Source organism: Heterodontus francisci, chromosome X (assembly GCF_036365525.1).
Source record: "Heterodontus francisci isolate sHetFra1 chromosome X, sHetFra1.hap1, whole genome shotgun sequence".
Lineage (NCBI taxonomy): Eukaryota > Metazoa > Chordata > Chondrichthyes > Heterodontiformes > Heterodontidae > Heterodontus > Heterodontus francisci.
In genome coordinates, this window is record NC_090421.1 from 7,592,008 (window position 1) to 7,619,846 (window position 27,839).

Here is a 27,839-nt window from a genome sequence, read left to right on the forward strand (position 1 = left end):
GTGCATTAGGAAATGATTATGTACCAGCACTGTGCTATAAACAGACCCCTGGTTCATAAATAGGAAACCCACTTTCTTAAAGCAACAGCACAATAGCAAATAATGGACATAGTTTAAAATAGATTGGCAATTTATACAGACTATTTACGTCAAAAAACTAAGTTCCTTTTAAGTGTATTTCCCCCTTTAAAGTAGCTTGTAAATGATGTAATATTCTACTCAATGGTTAGATGCAGGTTAGACTGACTCTTCCAGTGAGAGATATCGTACATGCTGAAGCTGGCCATATACAGCAATACCTGATTTAGAGTATTTGACCAAAGAACCAACCAAAAAGGAAAATACAAATTTAAACAGCTTTGAGTCCCTTTCAAATGAATTTACTGCACAATGTGTTTATCTAGTATGCTTATGGAAATTTCCACCAAAACAGGACTTTGTTAGGCTTTGAGAGAACTGAGAATTTTTAAACAAACCCCTGATGAGTATTTTCTGTGATATTAATATGCTGCCAAAGTGGATGGTCACAGTCCTAATTTAGATTGAGTGCACATACTAATTTTATTTTAGTGTTCAAATTAGTACACCCAATAATCAAGATGATTGCTTTTCAATATTAATTCACTGTTGTGCATCAAACAGTGGCTCACAACATACTGGGAGGGCAGGTTCTTCACTGTTTATCCTGTAATTGTAAGCATTAGTGAACTCACCTCTTTCATACCCACGATCCCGGAAGCTCTCATCCCTGTATCTGTCTCCATCCCGGCGAAGACCATCCCGGTCACGGGACTCGTAACGGTCTCTAGTTCCTGCAAAACCAGGAGCTGGAAATGTTAAATGTTCCAAGAAACTGTATACCAAAAGAAGGCTTATCTTTAAAATCTGAAAATGGAAATCAATGCAGATAAATGATTCGCATGAAAAATTTAAATAAGGGATATGCAATGTCTCAACACTGTACTATGTGCAAGACAGTAAGCTGGAAGTGTTGTACATGCATTAGTGGAGTAGGTGATTAGCAGTTGTAGTACATCATATCTATACTGAACTCAACTAATAAGGAGTACCATGTGCAAATGAGTCCTGATCTGTACAATCTGCCATTTCTGAATCTGTCATTTTTCACTTGTTTTAGCTGGCCAGCAGAAAATAAGCCAAGATACTTTACAAATTGAGCGTGGGGGCAAGGTGGGGGGGGGGGGGGGGGGAAGAAAGAGAAATATGCATTGGATAAACTAACAGACATCGAAATAAAGCCACTGATGGTGACGTGCTAACCGTGTTGGAACAGTTCGGAGAACTGTGCAAAGGCAGTTCCATAAAGCTGAACAACAGAGTAGAGACGCTGGTGACAAGCATGGCCAACCATGCCAACCGCTATGAAGAAGTGAAGAAGGGATAAAGTGCCATAATTGCTGTGCTAGAGGTTCTAATTCATGACTTTAGCCAGGGCAGTCTCAGTGCTGCAAGCAGGCCTGAAACTCAATTGGACAGATTCAATGAGTTTTGAGACAAAAAGCAAAATAATACAAATGCTGAGCTCCGAGACAGCAGGGTGAAGGCAGACATGTTTGAGGATCACGAGACAAGAGTTAGAGATAAGGCAACTGGACAGCTGAAAGATCAAGGGTCATCACTTGACTCCTCTGTCCTACACCTGTTGAGAGGAACTGTGCCCAAAGAAAAAAGGGCCATTTACTGTTACCCAAGCTTCATAGAAGAGATGAACTTTGAGAGGGTGAGGGGGTTGGGAGAAAGATGTGGAAGAGAAGCTGTAGGGTGGTGGGAGAAATTGGGATTTAGGGGAAGGGCAGACAGGACAGGGAAGGAAAACAAGATAGGTTGTGTGCCAGGAACTTTTAATAAGCCAAATTCTCAGTAAACTCTATTCCACTCCGAAGGAAAAAGTACTGTGGCATTTCATGTTTTGCATTACTCATTTCACAGAGTGAATGTATCTACAGATATCTTCTGCTGGTCCAGACTCAGCAGCACACCTCAAATCTGTGGAACTTTTGTACCTTCTTGATTATAAATGCCTTTTTCACAGGTGAAATAAGCTGCATTCAGAGAACCATTCTATAATTTTGACATTTTGTCTTAACGTTACAGATTTTGTAAAGCACATGGTGATGGAGTCAGTGTGCAGACTGCTATCTGAACATCGGAATTGTTGAATGGACTCATCGACACTGACTTTGGGATTTTAAGTTTTTTCTGAGAGTCATTAACTGGAAAAGGAAACTGAAAACTTCAGTTCTGGGGAAATCAACTGGATGAAACCAGTTAAAACAATCAGTCCTATGATCAGAGGTGCGACCAGAGACATGTGTCTGGAGCTCAGGTTTCAGTTTACAAGATCACTCTGGAGTGTGTGGAAGCAAGCAGCAATGTGTGGGTGTTTAAAAAAAAACAAGCTGCTGTCATTGGAACCTGTTTGCTCAGAGCTGGCCCTCAACACATACAAGTTGCTACAGCTGTTTTCGATGAATTAAAGTGTTAGTTAAGGTGACACCAGTGGAACTACGCCATCAGGACTGTTGTGACACTATGGAAGTTCCACAAGGGTGTACAGTTTTGGTGGAGATGGCATCAGTGGAGTTCAGATTGCAAGGAAACTGCCAACGAATGGAAATTGGCATTTGCATCTTGGAAGACAGGATCGGGAGATCTATTTGAACAGTTCAAAGATCTGAAGGACTTAGTGGCTATAATTGGTGCTATCTTTGCTGAGAAGACCATCCAGAAAAATTGAGATCTATATCTTTGTTGCATCTGATAATTAACATGTAATCTTCAATCTAAACTGTGATTTAACTGTTAAACATGAGCTAAGTTTTAATTATATATTGTTCTGAAGAAGAGTCACTAACCTGAAACGTTAACTCGGCTTCTCTCCACTGATGCTGCCAGGCCTGATGAGTATTTCCAGCATTTCTTGTTTTTATTTCATGTTTAAGTTTTGTTGGTTTTGGTTTGAGTGTTAAAAGTAAAATTTATAAAAGTGAAATTGTGTCAGTTTGGTTTTTTTTCTAAATTGGGGTTGGTTGGTGGATTGGATTCTTTTGGTTTGCGATCTCCATGGGGATCATCATATATTGTTTGAAAATTTCTTGTAGAAAATTCTGTCAGCAGACAAGAATTGCACTGCCTGAGGAATGCAGGATGAGATTGTGTCCTACCACACCAAGCTAGTCAACACATGCTGCAAGTTTGCAAATTCTGCACTGTCCGACAGTTTGATTACTGAACTACACATCGTATTGTTCCTGCTCCTGAGAATGGTAATACTCTACCACTGCACAAGATCTTTATTCCGTAGCTCAAAGCATCTTTAAGCTTTCAAGTCATTCATCTTTATTACCCTTACACTAATGCCATACTACTCCTCTCACCTGGGGTCATTACAAAAAAATGTTGCCAACCTTCCATCTGAAAGGTCACTTCATTACACATACGAAACACTACAGATGCTTTCAATCCAATTTCTGCCAAGCACTAACTCAAATTAACACTTAAAAAGATGACATATGATAAAATTCAATGCATCACTGAGTTATAAGGCAGCAATTTATTCTTCTGTTGATCTTTATAAACATTCAGAGCGGCATAGCAAAACTCAAGCAGTTTATAACGTGAGCAGAACCGAAAGACTGACTTAATGCCAGTCATCTTGTAACCCACACTGTACTTCATAATATTCAATATTAGGAAAATATTTTGTTTTAAATTCATCTGAGAATGTGATACGGAAAGTCCATGACTTGAAAGGAGACATACAGCTGGTAAATAAAAATCAGGTAACAGTTCCTGAGTACAGTCCGGCCAAACACCATTTCCACAAAGGAAAAAAGTTAATCCAAAGCCAGAAGGTTTTGATGCTTCGTATTGGCCTGATTTTTATTTTGTTCTGTACACTGCCTACATCCTCACACTATAGAAGCTACCACCCCCCACCCCCCCATATTCTCAACTTTTCTGCAAAAATATTTATATATTTAGCTGCTGTTGACAAAAAAAAATTGTACTAATCAAGGTGAGTGATGTCAGAGGCTGCATACTTTTTCCACTCTGGCACCTGGTGTCACTATTATATGCTCCCAGGCACATCCAGTAGTTGGGTGACACTCCCTCCACTATGCCCCAGCTCGACACCAGTCATCAATATGGTATCAGAATGATATTGCCAGCTTATTTTGAAGTGTGTGTAATGGGCTAATGCTTACTTGGAATTTCACACAAGACCCCGACAGCAGGGTAGGGAGGGGGGCACTTGTATACAATCTGACACCCAGCACTACAGGGGTAAGGGCAGTATGCTAACCTATTGCCTCAGCCTGTAAAAACATTAAATAATTTGATGAACTTACTGTCCCCAAATGAATCTTCCATTCTTCTTAATGGATAATCATCGTTGCTGTTAGTCGTTGGCCTAGCCCTCCAATCACTCTCCATCTCCGCGTCACGAATTCTGTCCCGATCTCCTCCCCTGCCCGATTCTCTTTCTAGGTTCAAAGTGGAGAGGGAAGCCATTTTGTTAATATCAAGTCCAAGGAGTTCTCAGAACTGCCCTTTCAATTTCCACTCTATATTTGCCGGTCCAGTGAGCCGTGAAGTACAAATATTTTTAGGTCCGTCCTTCATTCACTGGCCAAGAGCAAAGTCAAAGTACAATATTATATAATTTAGTTAGTTATCGATCGAGTATTTGATTTGAGAATGTTCAAAAACATGGTTTCATAGTATGATCATTTCCAAACAATTTTATTTTTAGAAAAACATTTAACTTGAAATTTTCATCTTGTGATCTACTCTGAAGAAATATTGGTGAAAATACAAGTCACATCATAAAAGCAAAGTGACATCAGAAAGCAGTTTGGATGAGCTTTTCTGGGCAGTTAAAATATATTTACTTTTAATATCTCAACAGAAAATACACTAGTGTTACAAGGAATACATGTCACAGCCAGCAAATAACTGACACCATATATTTCTCCATCTGTAGGCTGATCATAACCTGCTCATAACTAATTGCAAATTATTAGATTTAGCTCCCAGAAGTACTTGTAATTTCAATACTAGTCATGATATATTCTCTCATGGAACATTCAATACATCTCAGAAGGTGAGCTACCCTTTACAATATATAAACCACACCTTTTTCCTGAGCTTGATCAGCAATGTCCACCCTTATTCTTCGGTTCTGCAACATCTAAGTGCAAGAATGAAAAGGTCGTAAGATGGTGCTAAAAGCATACATTTAGGACGATTACATAGCATATTAACTGGAAATTTCCCATCACAAACATGAATGCTGCCAATAATCTTGTAAAATTCGAGAAATAATTCAGCCATTTTGTACAACACAATCAACCATATCTCAAGAAATGACATACAGGAGTTTGACTCAGAGTGGGCCTGAATTTTTAAGACCAGGCCAGAAAATGAGAATTAGTTCTAATTAATTCAGGCGAGAGTAACACAGAAGTCAGGAGCAAATAAATAGTGAAGCTGGGGGGTGGGTGGGGGGAGAAAGGGAGAGGGTGATAAAGAGGACCACATGAGTCTGTGCAGGAAAACCCTGGAGTTCTGGACTTGTCCACAGACCTCAAAACACAAGAACAAGGATTGAGGCACTCAGGACTGTAATCAAGAGCAACATCATAGCACCATGCAGCACAGGCCATAAAAAATACTAGCCATAAGCATAGGGGACTGGGAATTGTGGGGAATGGTGCACTGCCTCCCAGATACCAGAGTAAGGAACATTAAGGGAAAAGCTTCTGAAAATGGAAGAAAGCCTGTAGAAACAGATTCATGCACGAATGAGTAGAATGGAAGTCATGAGCGTATTTGAGGAATTAAGACTTTAGATTAAGGCCTAAGACGTTGACAGAAGTCAACTAAGGATTACTCTCAGTGGTATCAGCTGGACAATTTAGGGAGAAGCACGACTGGAGAGGAGAAGGGAAGATTTCAAAGTCCTACAATAATGGGACAAGTTCTGGGGCAGGAAAACCTAGGGCCGAAGGGCCTGCTTCAGTGCTGTATCTCGAAACTAAACTAAACTATACTGGACAGGCTTCACTTGGAGGAAATGAAAGGCTGATGAAGATAAAGAAAGACAAGCCACAAGACCCAGATGAACTTCATCCAAGAAAAACAGCCCGCAAAAGCAGTCTTACCCATGCCATTTTCTTTAGGTAATCGCAAGAATTGAGTGTACTGACAAAGATTATCTATCCTTAAAAAAAAAAAGGCCTGGGGACAACCCAAGATAATACAGCTCAATGAGTCTCAGTTATTATAGAGCCATAGAGAGATACAGCACTGAAACAGGCCCTTCGGCCCACCGGGTCTGTGCCGACCAACAATCACCCATTTATACTAGTCCTACATTAATCCCATATTTCCTACCACATCCCCACTATTCTCCTACCATCTACCTACACTAGGGGCAATTTACAATGGCCAATTTACCTATCAACCTGCAAGTATTTGGCTTGCGGGTAAAGTACAAGGTAGTATCATACCAATATAGAAATGTATATCAAGGGGGAGTCACCATGGCTTTTTTGGAGCCTCTGAGGAAATAAGGGACCTTGCTAACAGTGGGCATTTGGTGGATATGATGCATTCTGATTTCAGCAAAATTTCTGATACCGTGCCACAGAAGCAATTTAAGATAGGAAACCATGGAATAGGAGGAAAACTCTGAGGTGGAATGAAAATTGGCTAAATCTCAGTAAGCACAGGATGATTGTGAATGGAGCAGTGCTGACATTGTTGGGAGTATGGTTGTTGGGGGTGGGGGGGGGGGCAGGGGTGCTGCCACTGCTGCTTACAGTGTATCTAAGTAACTTGGAGCTGGTAATAGAAATAAAGCTGTAAGTTTACACCAAAATACTAAACAATAAGAAAGCTTCACCTGCATGAAAAACCAGCAAACATCTGGTACCAAGAGCATTGTGCACTCCTGAATAGCTTCAATACAAAATTAAGTCAGTGGGACAAGAAACTTGGAAGGACATTTCTGGAGAACTAAAGTCACAACTTTTTGACGTCATCCTCCAGGTTTTTAGTAAAATAACTGATCTTTAAAATACTAAGAGAAATACATGTGTTATACCTCTTCATTGAGACTCAAAGCATTCATCAGTGACTCCACATCGTCGAACTCAGCATAACCAAATCCCTTCAGTCTGTCCTGGTTGGTGGACTCTCTTGGCAAACGCACTGCGCTGATCTTCAGGAGACCAAAAACAGCAAGTTATGCATCTATCATACTACGCAAGTTGTAAAAAGAACAAAAGAACAGTACAGCACAGGAACAGGCCATTCGGCCCTCCAAGCACGCGCCGATCTGGACGCCTGCCTAAACTAAAATCTTCTGCACTTCCGAGGTCCGTATCCCTCTATTCCCATCCTATTCATGTATTTGTCAAGATGCCTCTTAAACGTCTCTATGGTCCCTGCTTCCACGACCTCCCCCGGCAACAAGTTCCAGGCACTCACCACCCTCTGTGTAAAGAACTTGCCTCGCACATCCCCTCTAAACTTTGCCCCTCGCACCTTAAACCTATGTCCCCTAGTAACTGACTCCACCTCCGTCGTTCCAGTGAAAACAATCCGAGTTTATCCAACCTCTCCTCATAGCTAATGCCCTCCAGACCAGGCAGCATCCTGGTAAACCTCTTCTGTACCCTCTCCTAAGCCTCCACGTCCTTCTGGTAGTGTGGCGACCAGAATTGCACACAATATTCTAAGTGTGGCCTAACTAAGGTTCTGTACAGCTGCAGCATGACTTGCCAATTTTTCCCTAGGCTCATCATCCACCAAGTCCTTCTCCTTGGTGAATACTGATGCAAAGTACTCATTTAGTACCTAGCCTATTTCCTCTGGCTCCACACAGAGATTCCCTTCTCTGTCCTTGAGTGGGCCAACCCTTTCCCTGGTTACCCTCTTGCTCTTTATATATGTATAAAAAGCCTTGGGATTTTCCTTAATCCTGTTTGCCAATGACTTCTCATAACCCCTTTTAGCCCTCCTGCCTCCTTGCTTAAGTTCCTTCCTACTGTCTTTATATTCCTCAAGGGATTCGTCTGTTCCCAGCCTTCCAGCCCTGATGAATGCTTCCTTTTTCTTTTTGACGAGGCTCACAATATCCCGCGTTATCCAAGGTTCCCGAAACTTGCCAAACTTATCCTTCTTCCTCACAGGAACATGCTGGTCCTGGATTCTAAATCAACTGACATTTGAAAGACTCCCACATGTCAGATTTTGATTTACCCTCAAATAGCCACCCCCAATCTAAATTCTTCAGTTCCTGCCTAATATTGTTATAATTAGCCTTCCCCCAATTTAGCACCTTCACCCGAGGACTACTCTTATCCTTATCCACAAGTACCTTAAAACTTACGGAATTATGGTCACTGTTCCCGAAATGCTCCCCTACTGAAACTTGGACCACCTGGCCGGGCTCATTCCCCAATACCAGGTCCGGTACGGCCCCATCCCTAGTTGGACTATCTACATATTGTTTCAAGAAGCCCTCCTGGATGCTCCTTACAAATTCTGCCTCATCGAAGCCCCTAGCACTTAATGAGTCCAAGTCAATATAGAGGAAGTTAAAATCACCCACCACTACAACCCTGTTACCTTTACATCTTTCCAAAATCTGTCTACATATCTGCTCCTCTACCTCCCGCTGGCTGTTGGGAGGCCTGTAGTAACCCACAACATCGTGACTGCACCTTTCCTATTCCTGAGCTCCACCCATATTGCCTCGCTGCATGACCCCTCCGAGGTGTCCTCCCGCAGTACAGCTGTGATATTCTCCTTAACCAGTAATGCAACTCCCCCACCCCTTTTACATACCCCTCTATCCCACCTGAAGCTTCTAAATCCTGGAACATTTAGCTGCCAATCCTGTCCTTCCCTCAACTAAGTCTCTGTAATAGCAACAACATCATAGTTCCAAGTACTAATCCAAGCTCTAAGTTCATCTGCCTTACCTGTTACACTTCGCGCATTGAAACAAATGCACTTCAGACCACCAGTCCCGCTGTGCTCCGCAACATCTCCCTGCCTGCTCTTCCTCTTAGTCTTACTGGCCTTATTTACTAGTTCCCCCTCATTTATTTCACTTGCTGTCCTACTGCTCTGGTTCCCACCCCCCTGCCACACGAGCTTAAACGCTCCCGAGTGACGCTAGCAAACCTTGTACAATTCACCTTGTACTGACAATTTTACTCAACAGAAAAGTATATGAAGTTTATTCCTTCCTTCCTCCTGAAGGTGTAGACTCCTCACTGGAATTGGTTTTACAGGCATTAAGTTTCCCTCTGGTACCTTGCTTAAATTGACATTCATCGCATGCAAACTTCAACAGTGAGTGTTAGCAAGCTATTTGATTACAGGGGGCATTAATGCCACGTCCAATCCAGGCCCCACACACTTCCAGATTTTCACATCACTGATTCAGGGGTATTGGTTGACAGCAAAGTCAGCACAGACTAAAGATTGCCCTACCTTGCATCAGGCAGCCTAATAATGTTGATCCATTGGGGGAGGGGTCTTCTAGAAACACCAACCTATAGTTCTTGCCAAATTACTTTAATTTAAAAAAATACAAACCCTGGCTTTCAATAATTAACAGGAAAAGCTGAGACTGTCCCATCGTTTCGCTCAAACGCAGCCAAAGAACTATAATTAGAGGCGGGTAAAAAGCAGTAATTCATGCACAAGCTTAGTGCCCACTTTATGCAACAGCATTGCTTCTGACTGCCAGAGTGCCGTTGGAGACAAGACTGCAATATAAATGACCTAAACTTTTGGCATGAAGAGGACGGTAAACCCTCCTGGGAATGCCACTGACAAAGCTTTGGTGACAGCTAGCAAACAGTATGCATCGGCTGCACATTCATATGCAACAGTGAGGTCTCATCTCAGGCAGTTATACAATCTACTCAATCAAACCTACCTCCTTTCCTCCATCTTTAATTGCCTTGCCTAACTTTTCTCTGAAGTATTGCCTGGCATCTGATACCCTCTTTAAGCGTCATGGAATATTTTGCTAGGTTAAAGATTCTATCTAAGCTGTCAATGAGACTTGTGTGTTGCTGCTTTAAGGTAGATGCCTTAATAAAGTAAAGTGTAAATTGTATATTGCTCTCATTTACTTACATTCATTCCATGGAAGAACTTTCTGATGGACTCCTCAGAAACATCATAAGGCAAATTGCCCAGAAAAGCTGTGTAGGGTGGCTGCTTTGGAATACGGTTCATATCAACATCCGGTGCCCGAGCAGCACGAGGTGCTGTTGGCAGTAGCGCCCGGTTAATGGCAGGCTTATAAACATCATCTTCAATACCAGGCCATGCAGTGGAAACTATCAAAAAAGACAATGAAAACATTGATTAATCACATGGAAGGTTCCTCCAAAAATAAAAATTTGACTTGCTTTTTTGTGTGGCCAGAACATGGAGCATCTTATTTCTGGTTAGTGTATAATTACGGGGCCAAAATGCATATGTACCTTAACACCACTGGTTCAGCTGGAAGGTGAGGGTTGGGGAGTACCAAACTGTTTAGGAGCACCACAGAAATTTGGGAAGCAGTATACATTACAGATTAATAACATTCAGTGAGATAAAATTCGGCATTACAATTTGATTGATGTGGCACAAAGGAGTTTAACAGACCCAAGCTGTTTGTTCAGATAGGACAATAGAACCTTTAAAGCCCCATTAGACAGTTTGGCTGGTCAACCAAGAGTGTCCTCGAGTACCGTTAGTCTCAATGATCTAATAAGTGAGCCAGACATGGAAAGCTGACTTGGTTCCAATCTTCCATTGCCAGGCATGCCATCTTAAACCAACTTACCACGAAGAAATTCTGTTTACCTCATCCTCCCCGTACACCCCAAGGAATGTAGCCCCCAGATCACTGAGAAGTGCAGGTTTGAGCCCTCGCAAAGTAAACATCAAGTACCAGGAAGTCCTGAGTGGCATGGTGAGCACAACTTACCATAACATGTGCAAGTTCACTGCCTGTGTCCTTTTAAAACAAAATTCACAGATGTGGACATCGCCACAAGCGCATCCGAAACTGCCCACACAAAGGTGGTGGCGAGCTACTTTTTTGAACCACTGCAGTCCATATGATGAAGGTAGCCCCACAGTGCTTTAGCTAGGAGATACTCCTGATCACATCCCATACCACAAACAGTGGTTCTGCCAAGTTCTGGCAGTCTCAGAACCAGCAGCTTTTTCCAAATCCCCAAGTTCACAAAATTCAACAGGGACCACACAATGAAAAAATAGAAGTACAAAGAAGACAGAGTTGCCTTGCATTCAAGGGTCGACTGCCACGCCTTGGGGCTTTACACAGTCCTTGGGTTGCAATTTAGGCATCCTGGGCCATACTGTATCTGCAAATCCGATTCAAGTCAACTTCTCCCCAGCACAGGGATACTTAGATCTACTCTATTGTCTCAATGCCTGCACTCCCACCCATCAGAGACCAACAAACTCAGGCAACGCAAGAATTGGGGAGCCCAAACAAAAAACTTCAGATTTTAATCAAATTTGCAAAATATTCTTTAGAGGATGGTTGTCAGCATCTTGGGACATATGCAAATTAACAGGGGCAGATAAAAGCTTTTAAAATTTATATGCGCTTGGAGGTGCTGCAAGTACCTACAATGTTGCAAATATAATGTTTTGCACGCCTGCCTTAGATAAAAGACTGGGGAGTGAGAGAAAGAGAATTAACAAGTTTCTTTCACGTTTAAAAAACCAACAGGATTTTATTAACTGAAGTCCAGATTACACAAAACCTGGAACATGTTTAGAGAACAATGTTGACCCTGACAGTCTGCTGCATCCTGGACGACGTGACTAAATGGATCTCTCTTCGAAGCTTGTCACTGTATGTTTGAGAATTTCTAAAATGAAGAGTTAAGGGCATCTTTTCTGTTTGTTCTGAATGCTCCCAAGTTCATATGTCCTGTCCCACCACCAAGCACACCACCCAAGTGCTTACTATGTCTCTTCTAATATAGATGAGGGATAGTACTTCCAAACTGCTGTAATATTACTATGTGGCCTGGTCCAATCTGCACCTTCTCCTTTGTTATCTCTTGCCCAACCCCCACCTCACTTGTTTATAATCTGTGACTTTTCTAATATTTGTCAGTTCCGAAGAAGGGTCACTGACCCGAAACGTTAACTCTGCTTCTCTTTCCACAGATGCTGCCAGACCTGCTGAGTGAATCCAGCATTTCTTGTTTTTGTTTCAGATTTCCAGCATCCGCAGTATTTTGCTTTTATGTAATATTACTGGTCTGCTCAAAGTGAGGCTAAAAGATGAATGGATCCACACAATTTCTGAACAAAACTGCTTGCAAACTGATTCAACTTTGTGATAGCTGGTAAGACAGTTTTTATTCTGAAATGAATTTTGTCCAAATATTGTCAATTGACAATGCATATGCACATCTTCATGCAAACTTTACATTTCAAACAATTCTCCAGGCACATCGCCCAAGTTGAAAGGGTAGAGATACTTCCAGGCCTCTACCATGCACAAAATGCACCGTCTGATCTTCCATTTGCCCTTTGCCAAGCAAAAATGTAGTCTCTGCTCAATACCAATGGTCCAGGCAGAGATCAGCAATTACTACTCAAGGAATATGTAGACCACTTGCTTGTGTCTCCACTAAGGAGACCGCATGAACAAATTACCCAAATGCCACTTACTTTTTAAAAATGGCTTCCAATGCCTTCTCTGATTAACTCTTTGGGTGATTTTTCCCAACCCCTCCATTCATACACAAACAAAGGACTTACTGACTTTTTTGTTTTAGAACTGCTGTACTACAGGGAGTTCATGCCTTGCTTTGGTGATACTCAACACAACAGTATGAAACGATTGCCATTTATAACAAAGTGTTGCATAGACTCCTGGATTGTTTCATCATCATGCTCTTACAGCACCCAATTTTCTAGGTTTGCTTCCATCACACTTTCTGTAAACTTTTGGCAATATGAAAATCTTACCCATTTAATCATTCATACAGCAGCTGATTAAATAAACAAGGGGAAAGGGTGAACAATTTGGATGATGGCTTATTCCATGATAAAGACCACTTTCTACAAGATCAGACAGATCTAGCAGCTCTCAAACAATCAGGAGCTTTTGGCACTTAAGCTGGGAGTGCTATACTTAGGCCAGGAACACAGCAGTTGCTACAAGTGGAGTTCAACCTACTGAATCAATCCACAAAACATCCACATGGAGTATCAGCAGCAGGTGCTACACGCACCACCTTGCCCATCAGTATAACTCCCTTCCGGATGGTGCTGTCATCTGGAATGATGTCCCTTGCATGCACACATTCAAAAGCAGAATTAACCAACATTAATGAACCAGACTGTTGGAATATGCATTAGTTTCTGTGAAGTTTCTGACTTGAATCTCCAGTTATACTGTTGTGCCACCTAATGAGAAACTACGTGGAACACAAATGTGTAAAACACAGTAGCTTGCACTGAAAGTACTTCTGCTCCACCTCCGTATATTCACTTTTTTCCTTCAAGAACAAACAAGTCTTGGGGGATCCTCCAAAGGCCAAATGAGTACTGGCAGCTCTTGGTGAAGCATGATAATGCCTGGACTATGCGGAATTCGATGGTAAGCAATTGTTGGCGTTGCTGGCACCCAATGAGTCTCATTACCCTTAAACTGGAAAGGGGGGGGGGGGGGGCGCGCGGGAGATCACTTCCAATAGCTACCCACTGTTCAGTGATGGAAAGTGCATGTTTATGGCTATAAAGAAAAGTCTCATCCTGTTCTTAAAAGTCCACTGAGGTGAATAGCCCGCATAGGCGCAATGATAGAAAGAAATAGATTTTTGACTAATTTTTAAACGTATAATTGTTATGGCTAGGAGCAGAATGTAAGGGGTTTAAAACCTAGTCGCAAAGGTTGGCTATCAAAGGAAAAGCCACAAGCTCAGAGACCAGACAGACTTCTTGCAGTAGCCTTCATAAGTTCTGAATCTTTGGACTGCTCACTTACTTCACCCTAAATTATGAAATTAAATGGCTGCAGATTTCACACTGCATGGCAAGTAAGTACCATAAACTGTCAAAGATTAACTACAAACTTGTACTGACAAGGGAGAGGCAGCCTCTTGTTCCAGTTTAGCTTTAAAGGATCCTGAATGATAAAATTTTGACAGTACGCTAATGGCAAGTCTCCTAAGCAGTTTGCAGGCCATTCAGAAAAGTTCTGTTCAAGAAACAGCACCTCATCTTTCAACTGGGCACTTTACAGCCTTCCGGACTCAACATAGAGTTCAATTTCAGATCGCAAGTTCTGCTCCCATGCTGCCTACTTTTTCTTTGCTGGTTTTGCTTTTTTCTCTCGTTTCTCTTTCTTTTCCTTTTTTTTGCTTTTGGACAGCAACTGCTCATGATTCCACCATTTACACCTCCTCTAGACACATCTTTTGATTTGATTTGATTTAGAGATACAGCACTGAAACAGGCCCTTCGGCCCACCGAGTCTGTGCCGACCATGAACCACCCATTTATATTAATCCTACACTAATCCCATATTCCTACCACATCCTCACCTGTCCCTATATTCCCCTACCACCTACCTATACTAGGGGTAATTTATAATGGACAATTTACCCATCAACCTGCAAGTCTTTGGCATGTGGGAGGAAACCGGAGCACCCGGAGAAAACCCACGCAGACACAGGGAGATTTCTTTACTGGTCCCATTACCTCTCCCTTTGGCCTTGCACCATGAAACCTTTCGTCATTTAATCTCTCCAGCTTTCCACCCTATCAAAGACCTTCCTTTTTGTTTTTCCTCCCCCTCGCTTAAAGTCTGTTACACCTCTAACTTTTCTCATTTCTGAAAAAAGGTTATCGAGCTGAAAACATTAACTGTTTATCTCTCTAAAGGTGCTGCCAGACTTGAATACAGTATTTGCAATATTTTCTTTTATTTCAGAAAAGCTCTGCATTGTGCCAACCAGCAGAGAAGCTAGGCCATTTCAATGCTGCATGTTTCGCAGCATAAAAAGCGAGCTTGTGTTTAAGTGTTTGTACAGAGTACGAGTGGTATCTATAGTAGAATGGTGTATAAAATGATAAATCACACTATATACTGTTCATTTACCCATTTTGTTTCAATAAACCATCTGTTGGTTCAGAGCATGGATCGCAGCCTGATGGTGTACATGCAGTCCACCTTATAAAAAGAGGAAAATCACGTGGCAGTATGCAAAACTTTGCAGGTGCCTGTGTAGAGAGTACAGGTGCTCTAGTAGCATCCCTGGGCAGAAAAGGGAACAGTCGAGATTGCAGGGATGCAAGATCTGCTTACAGGATGCTGAAGCAGAGAAAATATTTAACATAAAAACCCAAAAATATAACGCTTGCATTTGAAAAGGCCATTTCGGTGGGAAACTGCAGAGCTGCGAGGGACTGTGGAGCAGTACCCAGCAAACATCAGTAACTTCAGTAGAGAGGAAGAAAAAAAGGTAGTGTCCTAGGCCCAAACACCTTCAGCTGCTTCATCAATGACTTTCCCTCAATCATCAGATCAGAAGTGGGGATGCTCACTGATGATTGCAGTGTTCAGTACCACTGCAACTCCTCAGATACTGAAGCGGGCCGTGCTCGCACGGAGCAGGACCTGGGCTGATAAGTGGCAAGTAACATTTGTGCCACACAAGTGCTGGACAATTACCATTTCCAACAAAAGAGAGTGTAACATCTCCTCTTGATGTTCAACGGCATTCCCATTGCTGTTTCCCCCCATTAACAACATGCTGGGGGTTACACTGATCAGAAACTCAACTGGACCAGTCATATAAATACTGCGGCTACAAGAGCAGGTCAGAGGCTGGGAATTCTGCGGTGAGTAACTCACCTCCCGACTCCCCAAAGCCTGTCCACCATCTACAAGGCACAAGACAGGAGTGTGATGGAATACTCTCCGCTTGCCTGGATCAGTGCAGCTCCAACACTCAACAGTCCACATCATCCTGGACAAAGTTGATTAACACCCCATCCACCAACTTAAACATTCACTCCCTCCACCACCATCACACACTGGCAACAGTGTGTACCATCTACAAGATGCAATGCGGCAACTCACCAAGGCTCCTTCCACAGCACCTTACAAACCTATGACCTCTACCGTTAAGAAGGACAAGGGCAGCAGACGCATGGGAACACCACCTGCACATTCCCCTCCAAGTCATGCACCATCCTGACTTGGAACTATATCGCTGCTCCGTCACTGTCGCTGGGTCAAAATCCTTCCCTAACAGCACTATGGGTGTACCTACACCACATAGACCGCAGCAATTCAAGGCAGCAGCTCACCATCACCTTCTCAAGAGCTATTTGGGATGGGTAACAATGCCAGCAATGCTCACATCCCATAAACAAATAAAAAAATGGTACTGCTGCATGCATTTTTCCACTCAGCTGCTGAATCACATATTCTAGTTTATAACTTACATTTGTTGATTGTCAACAGATCATCTTACCTTCGCTATCCAAGTCATCGGTCTCATCTGCCCAGCTAACAGGCTTGGAGGGAATGAAGAATTGGGTAGACCCTCCACCATCCTCTGCCAGAAAGTCAGTCAGGGTAAGAGTCTTGCCCTTTTTCTGCTTCTTCTTCCCTATACATTAGGAGATAGAATTAATGTTTTAAAAACTCAGTTGCAACAATAGTATCAAGGATGTTCACTGCTTATTCACTGAGTGTGTGTCTGGGTTGACATCCTGATTGCTCTGAAAATAATTCCCTCCCCACGCTTCCCCCCTGCAATTACATGTTTGCAGAGGACTATTATATAGCTCTAGAGTCAGGACAAAAATAAAAACTCAATCCCAAAGGGCTGCCTCCTAGGTAACTAACTAAACTGATACTCGCTTGAAAATTGCTTTGCTCTGTCAATGAGGTTACCTTCTAAACCAGACAGGTATTTGCTCATTGCAAGGCTCCAGTACCTCAAATTGCTCGGAGCAAAAAAACAAGGAACAACTAGGAGGAACAGACATAAATCTAAAGTAAATTTAAACTGCTTTGCTTGACAAAAAGTACTAAATCATGAAGGATGGTTGAGAGAGATAAAGACAAGCCCACAGGGTTATAGGATTGCAAGAATGTTTAGAGTTAAGTTCTGAAAATGTCTAACACTTGACCTACAGATGCAAGCCCTGGAGATATAGGAAATCAATAATTTTCAACCTATAGAAATTTCCCCAACATATTCCAGAGATCAATTAGTTTCTGAACGACCACAGTTTGTTTCAGCAATTAGACCTTGTGTCATTAAAGAGACAGGCACAACATAACACATTATTCCATCTGATGCACAACGTTCCTCTCTTTATAAAACAGCACATTCGATGACTTATCAGGAGTAAGGTTAGTATGCAGGTTCAGCAAATAATTAGGTAAGCTAACAATGCTATCATTTATTGCGAGGGGAATTGAATACAAAAGTAGGGAGGTTATGTTTCAGTTATACAGGGCATTGGTGAGACCACATCTGGAGTACTGTGTCGGTTTACTAGACTAATACCTTGAATGGGCAGGTTGTCTTACCAGGAAGGGTTGGACAGGCTAAGCTTATATCCACTGGAGTTTAGAAGAGTAAGAGGCGACTTGATTGAAACATACAAGATCCTGAGGGATCTTGACAAGGTGGATGTGGAAAGGATGTTTCCCTGTGGGAGAATCTAGAAATAAGAGGTTGCCCATTTAAGACAGAGACGAGGAGAATTTTTTTCTCTTAGAGGGTCGTGAGTCTTTGGAACTCTTACTCAAAAGGCAGTAGAAGCATAGTCTTTAAATATTTTTAAGGCGGGGTAGATAGATTCTTGCTAAGGGGGTGAAAGGTTATTGGGGGTAGGTGGGAATGTGGAGTTAAGGTTACAATCAGATCAGCCATGATCTTATTGAATGGCGGAGCAGGCTCGAGGGGCTGAGTGATCTACTCCTGCTCCTAATTTGTATGTTCGTATGAAATACACAGGAGATCTGCGTAAAAACTTACACACACAATATGTACTCTACCGGGTGTTCTCAATGGTGTGCACTGCATACTCCTGGTCCTCGTTTTTCCCAAAAATATATTTTATTTTACCACTAGTTCTTTACAGGAGGAAACAAGGAAATTATGAAAATCTTGCAAGTAACAATTTTATCATTGAACAAACTAAGATGAAATGAAATAAATGCAAAAAAAAAATTGTAAAAAAATGTAAAAATGTAAAAAAAAATAAAAAATAAAAATGAAAGTAAAATGGGGGGCTGTCATGCTCTGAAATTATTGAACTCAATGTTCAGTCCGGTAGGCTGTAGTGTGCCTAATCGGTAGATGAGATGCTGTTCCTCGAGCTTGCGTTGATGTTCACTGGAACACTGCAGCAAGCCCAGGACAGAGATGTGAGCATGAGAGCAGGGGGGAGTGTTGAAATGGCAAGCAACCGAAGCTCAGGGTCCTGCTTGCGGACTGAGCGGAGATGTTCCGCAAAGCGGTCACCCAGTCTGCGCTTGGTCTCCCCAATGTAGAGGAGACCACACTGTGAGCAGCAAATACAGTATACTACATTGAAAGAAGTACAAGTAAATCGCTGCTTCACTTGAAAGGAGTGTTTGGGGCCTGGGATAGTGAGGAGAGGAGGTAAATGGGCAGGTATTACACCTCATGCGATTGCAGGGGAAGGTGCCATGGGACGGGGACGAGGTGGTGGGGGTAATGGAGGAGTGGACCAGGGTGTCGCGGAGGGAACGATCCCTTCGGAATGCTGACAGGGGAGGGGAAGATGTGACTGGTAGTGGCATCACGCTGGAGGTGGCGGAAATGGCGGAGGATGATCCTTTGGATATGGAGGCTGATGGGGTGAAAAGGGAGGACAAGGGGAACCCTGTCACGGTTCTGGGAGGGAGGGGAAGGCTGAGGGTAGAGGTGCGGGGAATGGGCCGGACACGGTTGAGGGCCCTGTCAACCACAGTGGGGGGGGGATCCTCGGTTGAGGAAAAAGGAGGTCATATCAGAAGCACCGTCATGGAAGGTAGCATCATCAGAGCAGATGCGTCGGAGACGGAGAAACTGGGAGAATGGAATGGAGTGGAGTCCTTACAGGAGGTAGGGTGTGAAGAAGTGTAGGCGAGGTAGCTGTGGGAGTCGGTGGGCTTATAATGGATATTAGTAGACAACCTATCACCAGAGATGGAGACAGAGAAGTCGAGGAAGGGAAGGGAAGTGTCAGAGATGGACCATGTAAAGGTGAGAGAAGGGTGGAAATTGGAAGCAAAGCTGACAAAGTTTTCCAGTTCGGGGCGGGAGCAGGAAACGGCACCGATACAGTCATCAATGTACCGGAAAAAGAGTTGGGGGAGGGGACCCGAGTAGGACTGGAACAAAGAATGCTGACTTCAGGGCACAGTTCTGGCTTCATGACTGGAGGCTGTTCACTCGTCACATGCAATAGTCTTCCAAAATCACATTGCCTTGCAACCTCTCCTGCCATCACAAGTCTCTGAAAAAGCCATCTTTTCAATCATCCCTCATTAAGTTATGCCTGTTTCAGCACACATGTGCAAAATTCACAGCAGGCAAGGGCAGGCGTGTACCATAATTCAACTGATCACAAAATAATGAGACAGAGGATTCAGCAAGTAAGATTTTTGTTTAAAAATGGAAGACAGGGGTGGATGAATGAATGAACCTGGCCCAAATTAGTTCTGCCACAAAACCAGCCCAAAGTGCATGGAGATGGATCGACACTACATCAGATTAAAGATATTGTAGGCCCAATAGGCGAGTTGAAGAGACTTAGCAGTTGGCAGGAAAAAAGACAGAAGCACATGGAGCGAGCCAACTGTGGAACAGCCCCAACAACCAATTTTATCTGCAGCACCTGTGGAAGAGTCTGTCACTCTAGAATTGGCCTTTATAGCCACTCCAGGCGCTGCTTCACAAACCACTGACCACCTCCAGGCACTTACCCATTGTCTCTCGAGACAAGGAGGCCAAAGACAAGGCCTAATTTGCACAATTCTGCTAAATTTCATTCTTTTAAGGTTAATTTTTGAACAATTTAAAAAAACGACAGAGCAATGTCAGATTTTTTTCGTGAGCTGATGATGTAACCCATTTTCTTCCTTCCATCTTATGGAATATTGCTTGTACAGATTAGATGTAAATTACTAAAAGAATTTCCCAGCCAAAAACATAATACTCTGGTTCCAAGTGGATAACCTAAAATTTAATTGAAAAAAAAATACACAGGCAGTTTCTTTGGTCAGCAACAGGAAATTTTGCACTTACTGGTTACCCGAGGAACAAACCCCTTGAACCTAGTGCAGATTTGCTTTACAGCGTTCACAATCAATGCTGCTGATTTTAAATATATCGCTTCTTGAACAAAACAGGCTTACAAAAAAAAGCGATCCAAAATGTTGCAACATGTGAGCACAGTTGCAGCTGCCAACAATCATCAGGAATGTGTTTCAACAGAAGCACAAGGTCATTCCTCAGTGAGAGATGGGTAACCAGAGATTACAGATTTAAAATAATTGGCAAAGGAAAGAGGGGAAATTAGGAATGTCTCTCCGCCCACACCACCCCAGGTCAGGATTTGAAACATATTACCTAAAAGGGTGTTGGAAGCAAATTGTTTCAGAAACTTCAAAAGGACATACTTGGAGAACTAATCTAGAGTTATGGGGAAAAGCTGGCATGTGGGGGCTAAAATGAAAAGCTCGTTCAAAGAGCCGGAACTAACATGACAAGCCAAAGTGTTGTAAGATTCTACGATTCTATAGCAGTCTGCGAAGGCCTCAAGCAGTAATCTGCAGTAAAAACTTGCCACTCACTCAGGAGTAAACTGCCAATGTCAAGCTTTATCTTTTACAGTAATCCAAGACTCCAAATTACAATCTAAGTGAACAAATGGCAAATAAAACCACATAAAGGTTGCACATCGTTTTGTGGCCTAGGTGTATGGTCTAATCTGGATTCACAGCCCGCCAAATAGTGAACCTGCTAGGTCACGCTTCCCACAAACGCCCAGTAACCCTTTCAGTGCAGTGTTATAAACACATCCACCACAAACTACAAACCAACCCCTGCAGAATTACAGCACTGAGCACAGGAAAATTTGGTAAAGTATTTACTGCTGCCAAGTCAAACCTTAGCTTCCCAATCTCATCCAGATTTTCAAAATTTCCCCTCCCCTTTCTATTGCAGGATGTTATTGAACTAGGTTTTCTTCCTGTCCTTTCTAGATTTCAAAAGGTCATGTTTAACTGTGCTATTATTCTAATTCTGTGCTACAGTCAAGAGTTCCACACAGACAAAGTGAGAAAGTAACTAATGCAAAAATGGACATTAAAACCCACATCTGGATACATCTTTACCTTTCACTGACCTCCAGTAGCTCCCGGTCTCCAACATCTTGATTTTAAAATTCAGTGTTCAAATCACTCCATGGTCTCGCTTCTTCCACCTCCATAACCTCCAGCCCACAACCCTCTGAGAACTCTGCATTCTAATTACGCTAGTCCCTCAAGCATCTGCAACCTCCTCTGCCCGACCATGCCTTCAACTGTGTAAACCATAAAGTCTAGAATTCCCTCCCAAAACCTCTCAACCTCACTTCTTCAAGACCATGCTTTTAATCAGCCCTAATATCTCAACAGTTGAGAGGAGTGAGGAAATCGGGGGGGGGGGGGGGGAAAAGAGGGGGAAGGAAGGGCATGTGCTTGTGGGAGCTAAGCAAAAAAGGCTTGGGAACCTCTGAGCAAGATGTCAACACACTTTTTGGGTTCTGCAACCTCTTTTGAAACCAGCCACAGAATATCCTACTTGTGTTAACCATTTACTTTCCTATTCCTTGCACAATTATATTGAACAACCTATAGCTTCAAGCTCCAATAATCAATAACTTGGGAATTTCTTTAATAATAAAAATTTCAAGCTAAGAAACTGCAGTGGAACATGGCTTTTTGCTAGTAGATAAGGCATTAGAGGTCATGAGTGCATGAAGCATTACAGTTAATCAGCAAACAGTTTTACATGAGCATTCTATATCTATAGAAGTATATACACATGTCTGGTCACAATCTAAAGAAATATTTACTATTACTCGCTTCCTTGCCATAACCAGCTACTCTATAATGCATTTATTTCAGAGCCATCATTTATTCATGCATCACCTCTCCATCTATATTACAGTGCAGTGTAGATAAGCTGCTGCAAAAAGTTCAGCATTATAATTTTATTGACTGTTCTAATTTTGAGGTGTCCGTGTAGAAGGTGGCTGCTCTGGCAGCTCCCCAGTTTTACATGACTTCTGTTGCTTGGAACTGTGGAACTCCCATTAGAAAAAGCACAATCACAAGATTTTGACAACCTGAGAGACTAAATTGAGAGACTCAATTTAAAAGGGCCTGTTACAATAGGATTTCAATTGGTAATGCATTATAACAAAACTTTTCAGCAATTTTCTACAAGTTGGAAAATTGAAAATCACAATGAGTTGAGATTTGGTTTGAGTTAACACTACTACAGATATAAAACCTAGACCATTTTATATGCAACATGCTCCCAATTGTCAAAGATCAGCAGAGACATATACATATTAGAAATCATAAATAAAACTTATCTCTACCAGTCTTCAATCCTACAACATAAGCACAACCACCCCTCTGCTAAAAAAAAAAGCCTTATAAAATATTCAATTAATTTGTGCTGGGAATCAACTTAACTGACTAATTTAGTAGCTCAAGGTACCCTAGTTCAACACAAGGCTTTCTAAAACATTAACTATAACAGATGTCAATATGTCAAAAGCTTTGAATTTGTTGTAGGAATGCAGGCTTTCAATATACCATCAGTGCTTTTGGTCAACAGAATCATCTGGATTCAGTAGTCGATTCACAGTAGCTTTTCCTTACTTTCATCAAGTCTTTCTATAAGACGCAAGATTTTCTAAATTCAACACATATTCTTGTTACACTAAATATAGTGGTGAACCAGAAGCATAACATACCAACCTACTTCATGAACCAGTTACAGTTCAAAGATTAAACGTCAACTCTTTTTCTCTCCACAGACGCTGCCTGACCTGCTGAGTATTTCCAGCATTTTCTGTTTTTGTTAGTTCAAACTACACCTACTTCAGTCATTCAGGTGAATTTCTGAAGTGTGATGTTTTCTGTAGACCATATTACATGAATTCTTTTTTTAAAAAAAGCATTAAAATACTATACAACATACACACAATAGAGTGGAGATAGGATTTTTCCCCTCATCGTCAGAATTTACTAATTAAATACTGATCAGTTCTGCCTAAAATAATGGAATTTAGTTCTGCATTGTCAAATTTTTAAAAAGTTGTTCAGGAATGCTTAAAGTGAACAGTACGGCATCAGAAATTTTTTATGCTTTTCACACTGTTTGAGGACTACTTTTTGGGGGAATTGAAGTTAGCCATAACTAAAATGTTTAAGTATGCAAAGCATTTAATAGTTATAGATGCAGTCATAATGGCACAGGAGGCAGCCATTCAGCCCATCGAGTCCATTCCGGGGGAGACGGTGGCGGAGTAGCAATGTCACTGAACTGAATCCAAAGGCCCAGGCTAATGCCCTGGGTACACACATTCAAATCCCACCACAGCAGCTGGTGGAATTTAAATTCAATTAATTAATTAAAATCTGGAATTGAAAGCGAGTCTCAGTAATGGTACCATGAAGCGATTATCGATTGTCGTAAAAAAAACCCATCTACTTCACCAATGTCCTTTCGGGAAGGAAATCTGCCATCCTTACCTGGTCTGGATGACATGTGACCCCAGATCCACAGCAATGTGGTTGACTCTTAACTGCCCTCTGAAATAGCCTAGCAAGCCACTCAGTTGTCAAAGTCAGTCCCATTACTCCACTTTATCCCCGTAGCCCTGTAAGTTTATTTCCCTCAAGTTGTCATCCAATTTCCTTTTGAAATCATTGATCATCTCCACTTCCATCACCCTCGCAGGCAGTGAGTTCCAAGTCATTACCACTCTGTGTAAAAAGGTTCGTGCTCACATCCCTCTGTATCTCTTGCCCAAAACCTTAAATCTGTGTCCCCTAGTCCTTGTCCCATCAGTTAATGGGAACAGCTTTTGTCTACCTTATCTAAACTGGTCATAATCTCGTGCACCTCTATGAAATCTCCTCTCAATCTCCTTTGCTCCAAGGAGAACAGCCCCAGCTTCTCCAATCTAACCTTGGAGCTAAAATCCCTCATCCCTGGAACCATTCTGGTACATCATCTCTGCACCCTCTCAAGGACCTTCACTTCCTTCCTAAAGTGTGGTGACCAGAACTGGACATGCATATGGCTTTCATCTTAAATGCATATTAACTACTTGGTTTGTTCCCATATTTAGGTGGAGAAATGAATGTGAGAATGCTTACAAGCTAATAGTCTGAAACAATGTATTATGCCACGAGCACGAAACTTGATCAGTTTGTCATTCTCATCTGAACCCTGAGATTAAACTGAAATCACTTTGCAGTATCCTTAAACAAAAAAAAAGTACATTATTTCTATTTTATCTTGGAGGGGTGGGGAGGGGATACAGTTTGTCTTTTAGAAAATATACAAGATAACTTAAAGGTAATATATAAATGCAAGTTACTGTTAATATACAAAATTACCCTAAAGCACTTAGATGCATAATCAGACACAAATGAATATCGAGTCAGAAGGGTGACCAAAATCTAGGTCTGTTTTAAGGGGATGACCTTAAATGACGAACAGAGGTGGATGGAATTAGGGAGGGAATTCTACAGAATGGGACTTGGGTACCTGAAGACACAGCCACCAATGGTGGGGCTAAAGGAGAATCAGAATCACAAGAATCATCAAGTGATACTGGGGAGGGGGTGGTTATTGGGATGCAGGAGACTAGACAGATAGGGAAGGGAAAGGCCATGAGGGGAGGGAAGGGAAAGGCCATGAGGGGATGTAAACACAACAATGAACATTTTAAATTGGAGGTGTTGGTGGATTGAGAGCCAATGCAGATCAGTGAGGACAGTGGTAAAGGGTGAGCAGGACTTGGTGTGGGATAGATAATACATGAGAAGCAGAAAGCATGACCCAGAGCTTCCGGTTGCTTGCCATTTCAACACTACCCTGTTCTCGTGCCCACATTTCTGTCTTGGCCTACTGCAGTGTTCCAGTGAACATCAATGTAAACTCGAGGAGCAGCACCTGATTTTTCGATTAGGCACTCTACAGCCTTGCGGACTCAACCTTTAGTTCAACAATTTCAATGCATGACTGACCTTTTAAAAATACTTTTCTTTATTATTTTATTTTTAACCATGTGCCTGTTTTCATGTGGACAGAGCTGCTCATTATTCTGCCATTAACACTCTGGACTAATGCTTTGCCTTTCGCCACTAGCTCTTTTCCTTCGCCCCATGACAGCTTTGTTATTTAATCTCTCCTGCCCTCGGCCCGACCACACACCTTCCCTTTTGTTCTCTTTCTCCCCCCCACCCCCCCCAACCTTTTGACTTGCTTGAAACCTAATTCTTTTCTAACCTTTGCCAGTTCTGATGAAAGGTCAGAGACCGGAAATGTTAACTCTGCTTCTCTCTCTCCACAGAGGCTGCCAGACCTGCTGAGTATTTCCAGCACTTCCTGTTTTCATTAAATGAGAAGCAGAGCTTGGATGAGTTAAATTTACAGTGGATGGAGGAGCCAGGAGAGCACTGGAATAGTCAAGTCGGAATGTGACAAATGCATGGGCAAGAATTTCAGCAAATGTGCTGAGGCAGGGGCGGAGGTGGGCGATATTACAGAGCTAGAGTAGGCAGCCTTTGTGATGGAGAGGATACGGGGTTGAAAGTAAAGCATGGCTACCCAACCTGACGATGTGTCGGGTTCGGGTCAGGTCTCTCTTCTGGGTCCGGCAGGACATGGACACAGTGCTGTCTTGCTCAGGGAGGGAACTTCTGCACAATTCTGCAGGAATAGCCTGCTGCCAGCATGGAGGATCACAACATTTGGAAAAGGTATGTTTGATATAATTAACTTTATTATGGTAGTCGAAAGCTCAGTGCAAGGTCAATAGGACTGTAACAGTTTGGTTCAGACTGAGACAGTAGCTGGAGGAGGGGGGGGGGGGGGGGGACTGGAACCGATGATAAATGTATAGTTTGCGGAGGAGACAAATGCAGTTTTACCAGTGTTTAACAAAAACAAATATGGCTCACCCAAGGTTGGATGTTGAACAAACAGTCTGACAACACAGACGCCGTGGAGGAGTGGAGACAGAGTTGGGTGTTGTCATTGTACATGTGGAAGCTTATTCCATGTCTCCAAATGATGTCATCAAGGGGCAGAATGTACTTGAAGAGGACAGGGCAGGAAAAGAAGCCACTGATGGAGATGCTCTGGCAAGTGAGGCAGTCCCACTGAGCTGGACAATGGAGAAAAGGTGCAAGAGGAGGATGGCGTAGTTGAACATGCCAAAGGCTGCAGAAAGGTCGAATAGGGAAACTGAACCATGATCATTGTTGCAGAGGATGTCATGTGACTGATTAGGTAGGGTCTTTACAGGGCTGTGGCAGGGTGGAAACCCAGTATCACAAGATATTACCCTAAAAATTCATACTGTTGTGTTAGTTTATTGTGCATTAATATAACAGGCCACCAGCTCTAGCAAAGTTAATGAGAAACAGAAAAGCATATCCTCTGGTGCACTGTTGGGCTGAAACTCGACTTTAACCCACAGCCAAACTTCAGTACCAGAAATCCATGGAACAGACTTGATAATGGACTACATAAAGTGAGGCTTACTATTGAGTTACATGCCAAGGAGGACAGTATGTGTAAAGTTTGACTCGAGATCATGTTTAAGCTCAACCCTGTCATTACGAAAAAGTGCAATCTACTGAACTATTACAAACATCTAATATGTTACCAAGCGATACTACAAACAGATCAGTGTTTTGTACTTTTAAAACTGCTAATTACAGGCATTCTTGGGAGCAGACATTTTGTACAGAACACCCCTGACCTGTTGTCATTGAGTTCTGCTGCAGTGATCTGACAAATGCTCACTCATGTCAGTGGCAGAACTTTTGAGATAACACTGGAGAACTACACAAAATGTCTCCTCCTAGATTAGATCCAACAATCAGCAGACTTAAATTATGAAACCAAACTAACAAGTGGCAACTGACAGGCATTAATATGACATTCAGGATTAACACAAGTAGAACCTGCTTCCCCTTTTAATTTATTAGGTAAGCAATATAAATTAAGGCAGATCAAAGTCCAGTCTACAAGATCCAAACGCCACAAAGTACATACTCCCATAACATTCAAAATGGAGCTCTACGTGGTAGGTTTCCATAAAGGGGACAGTTTGGAGGGCCAGAATTTGGTGTAACTGTTCTGAGCAGGCGTCAATAGAATGCATTATGTGTACACCACTAAAATTTTGTGTCAAATACTGAGAAAACTCGTTCACATATTCTTTAAAGGAAGCAACAGCAAATGAGATGTTGGAATTGCATTCTATATACTCCATCACTAGTTTTCAATTCCAGACTTATACAAACAGGTCATTTGGCCTAGCCAATCTGCATCCGCATTTAAGTTCCACACAATTAAAATCGCATTTACCCACCCTGTTTCCAGAACCCTTCAATTCATTTTCCTTCATCCAGCTATCCAATCCCAACTCGAATGTTGACTGTTTCTGCACCAACCCTA

At 42.2% G+C, this 27,839-nt stretch overlaps 1 protein-coding gene across 3 annotated transcripts in view; it reads right to left on the bottom strand.

Moving 5' to 3' along the window:
* Positions 1-27,839, bottom strand: part of eif4ba (eukaryotic translation initiation factor 4Ba) — a 54,335-nt gene that overhangs the window by 21,300 nt on the left and 5,196 nt on the right. For all 3 annotated transcript variants that reach the window (XM_068024764.1, XM_068024766.1, XM_068024763.1), the window contains exons 2-7: positions 16,584-16,721; positions 10,189-10,394; positions 7,133-7,249; positions 5,161-5,215; positions 4,374-4,508; positions 714-812 (exon numbers count right to left, since the gene is read on the bottom strand). In XM_068024764.1, the coding sequence (XP_067880865.1) occupies positions 714-812; positions 4,374-4,508; positions 5,161-5,215; positions 7,133-7,249; positions 10,189-10,394; positions 16,584-16,721 (750 nt within the window). The remainder of the gene's footprint in view (positions 1-713; positions 813-4,373; positions 4,509-5,160; positions 5,216-7,132; positions 7,250-10,188; positions 10,395-16,583; positions 16,722-27,839) is intronic.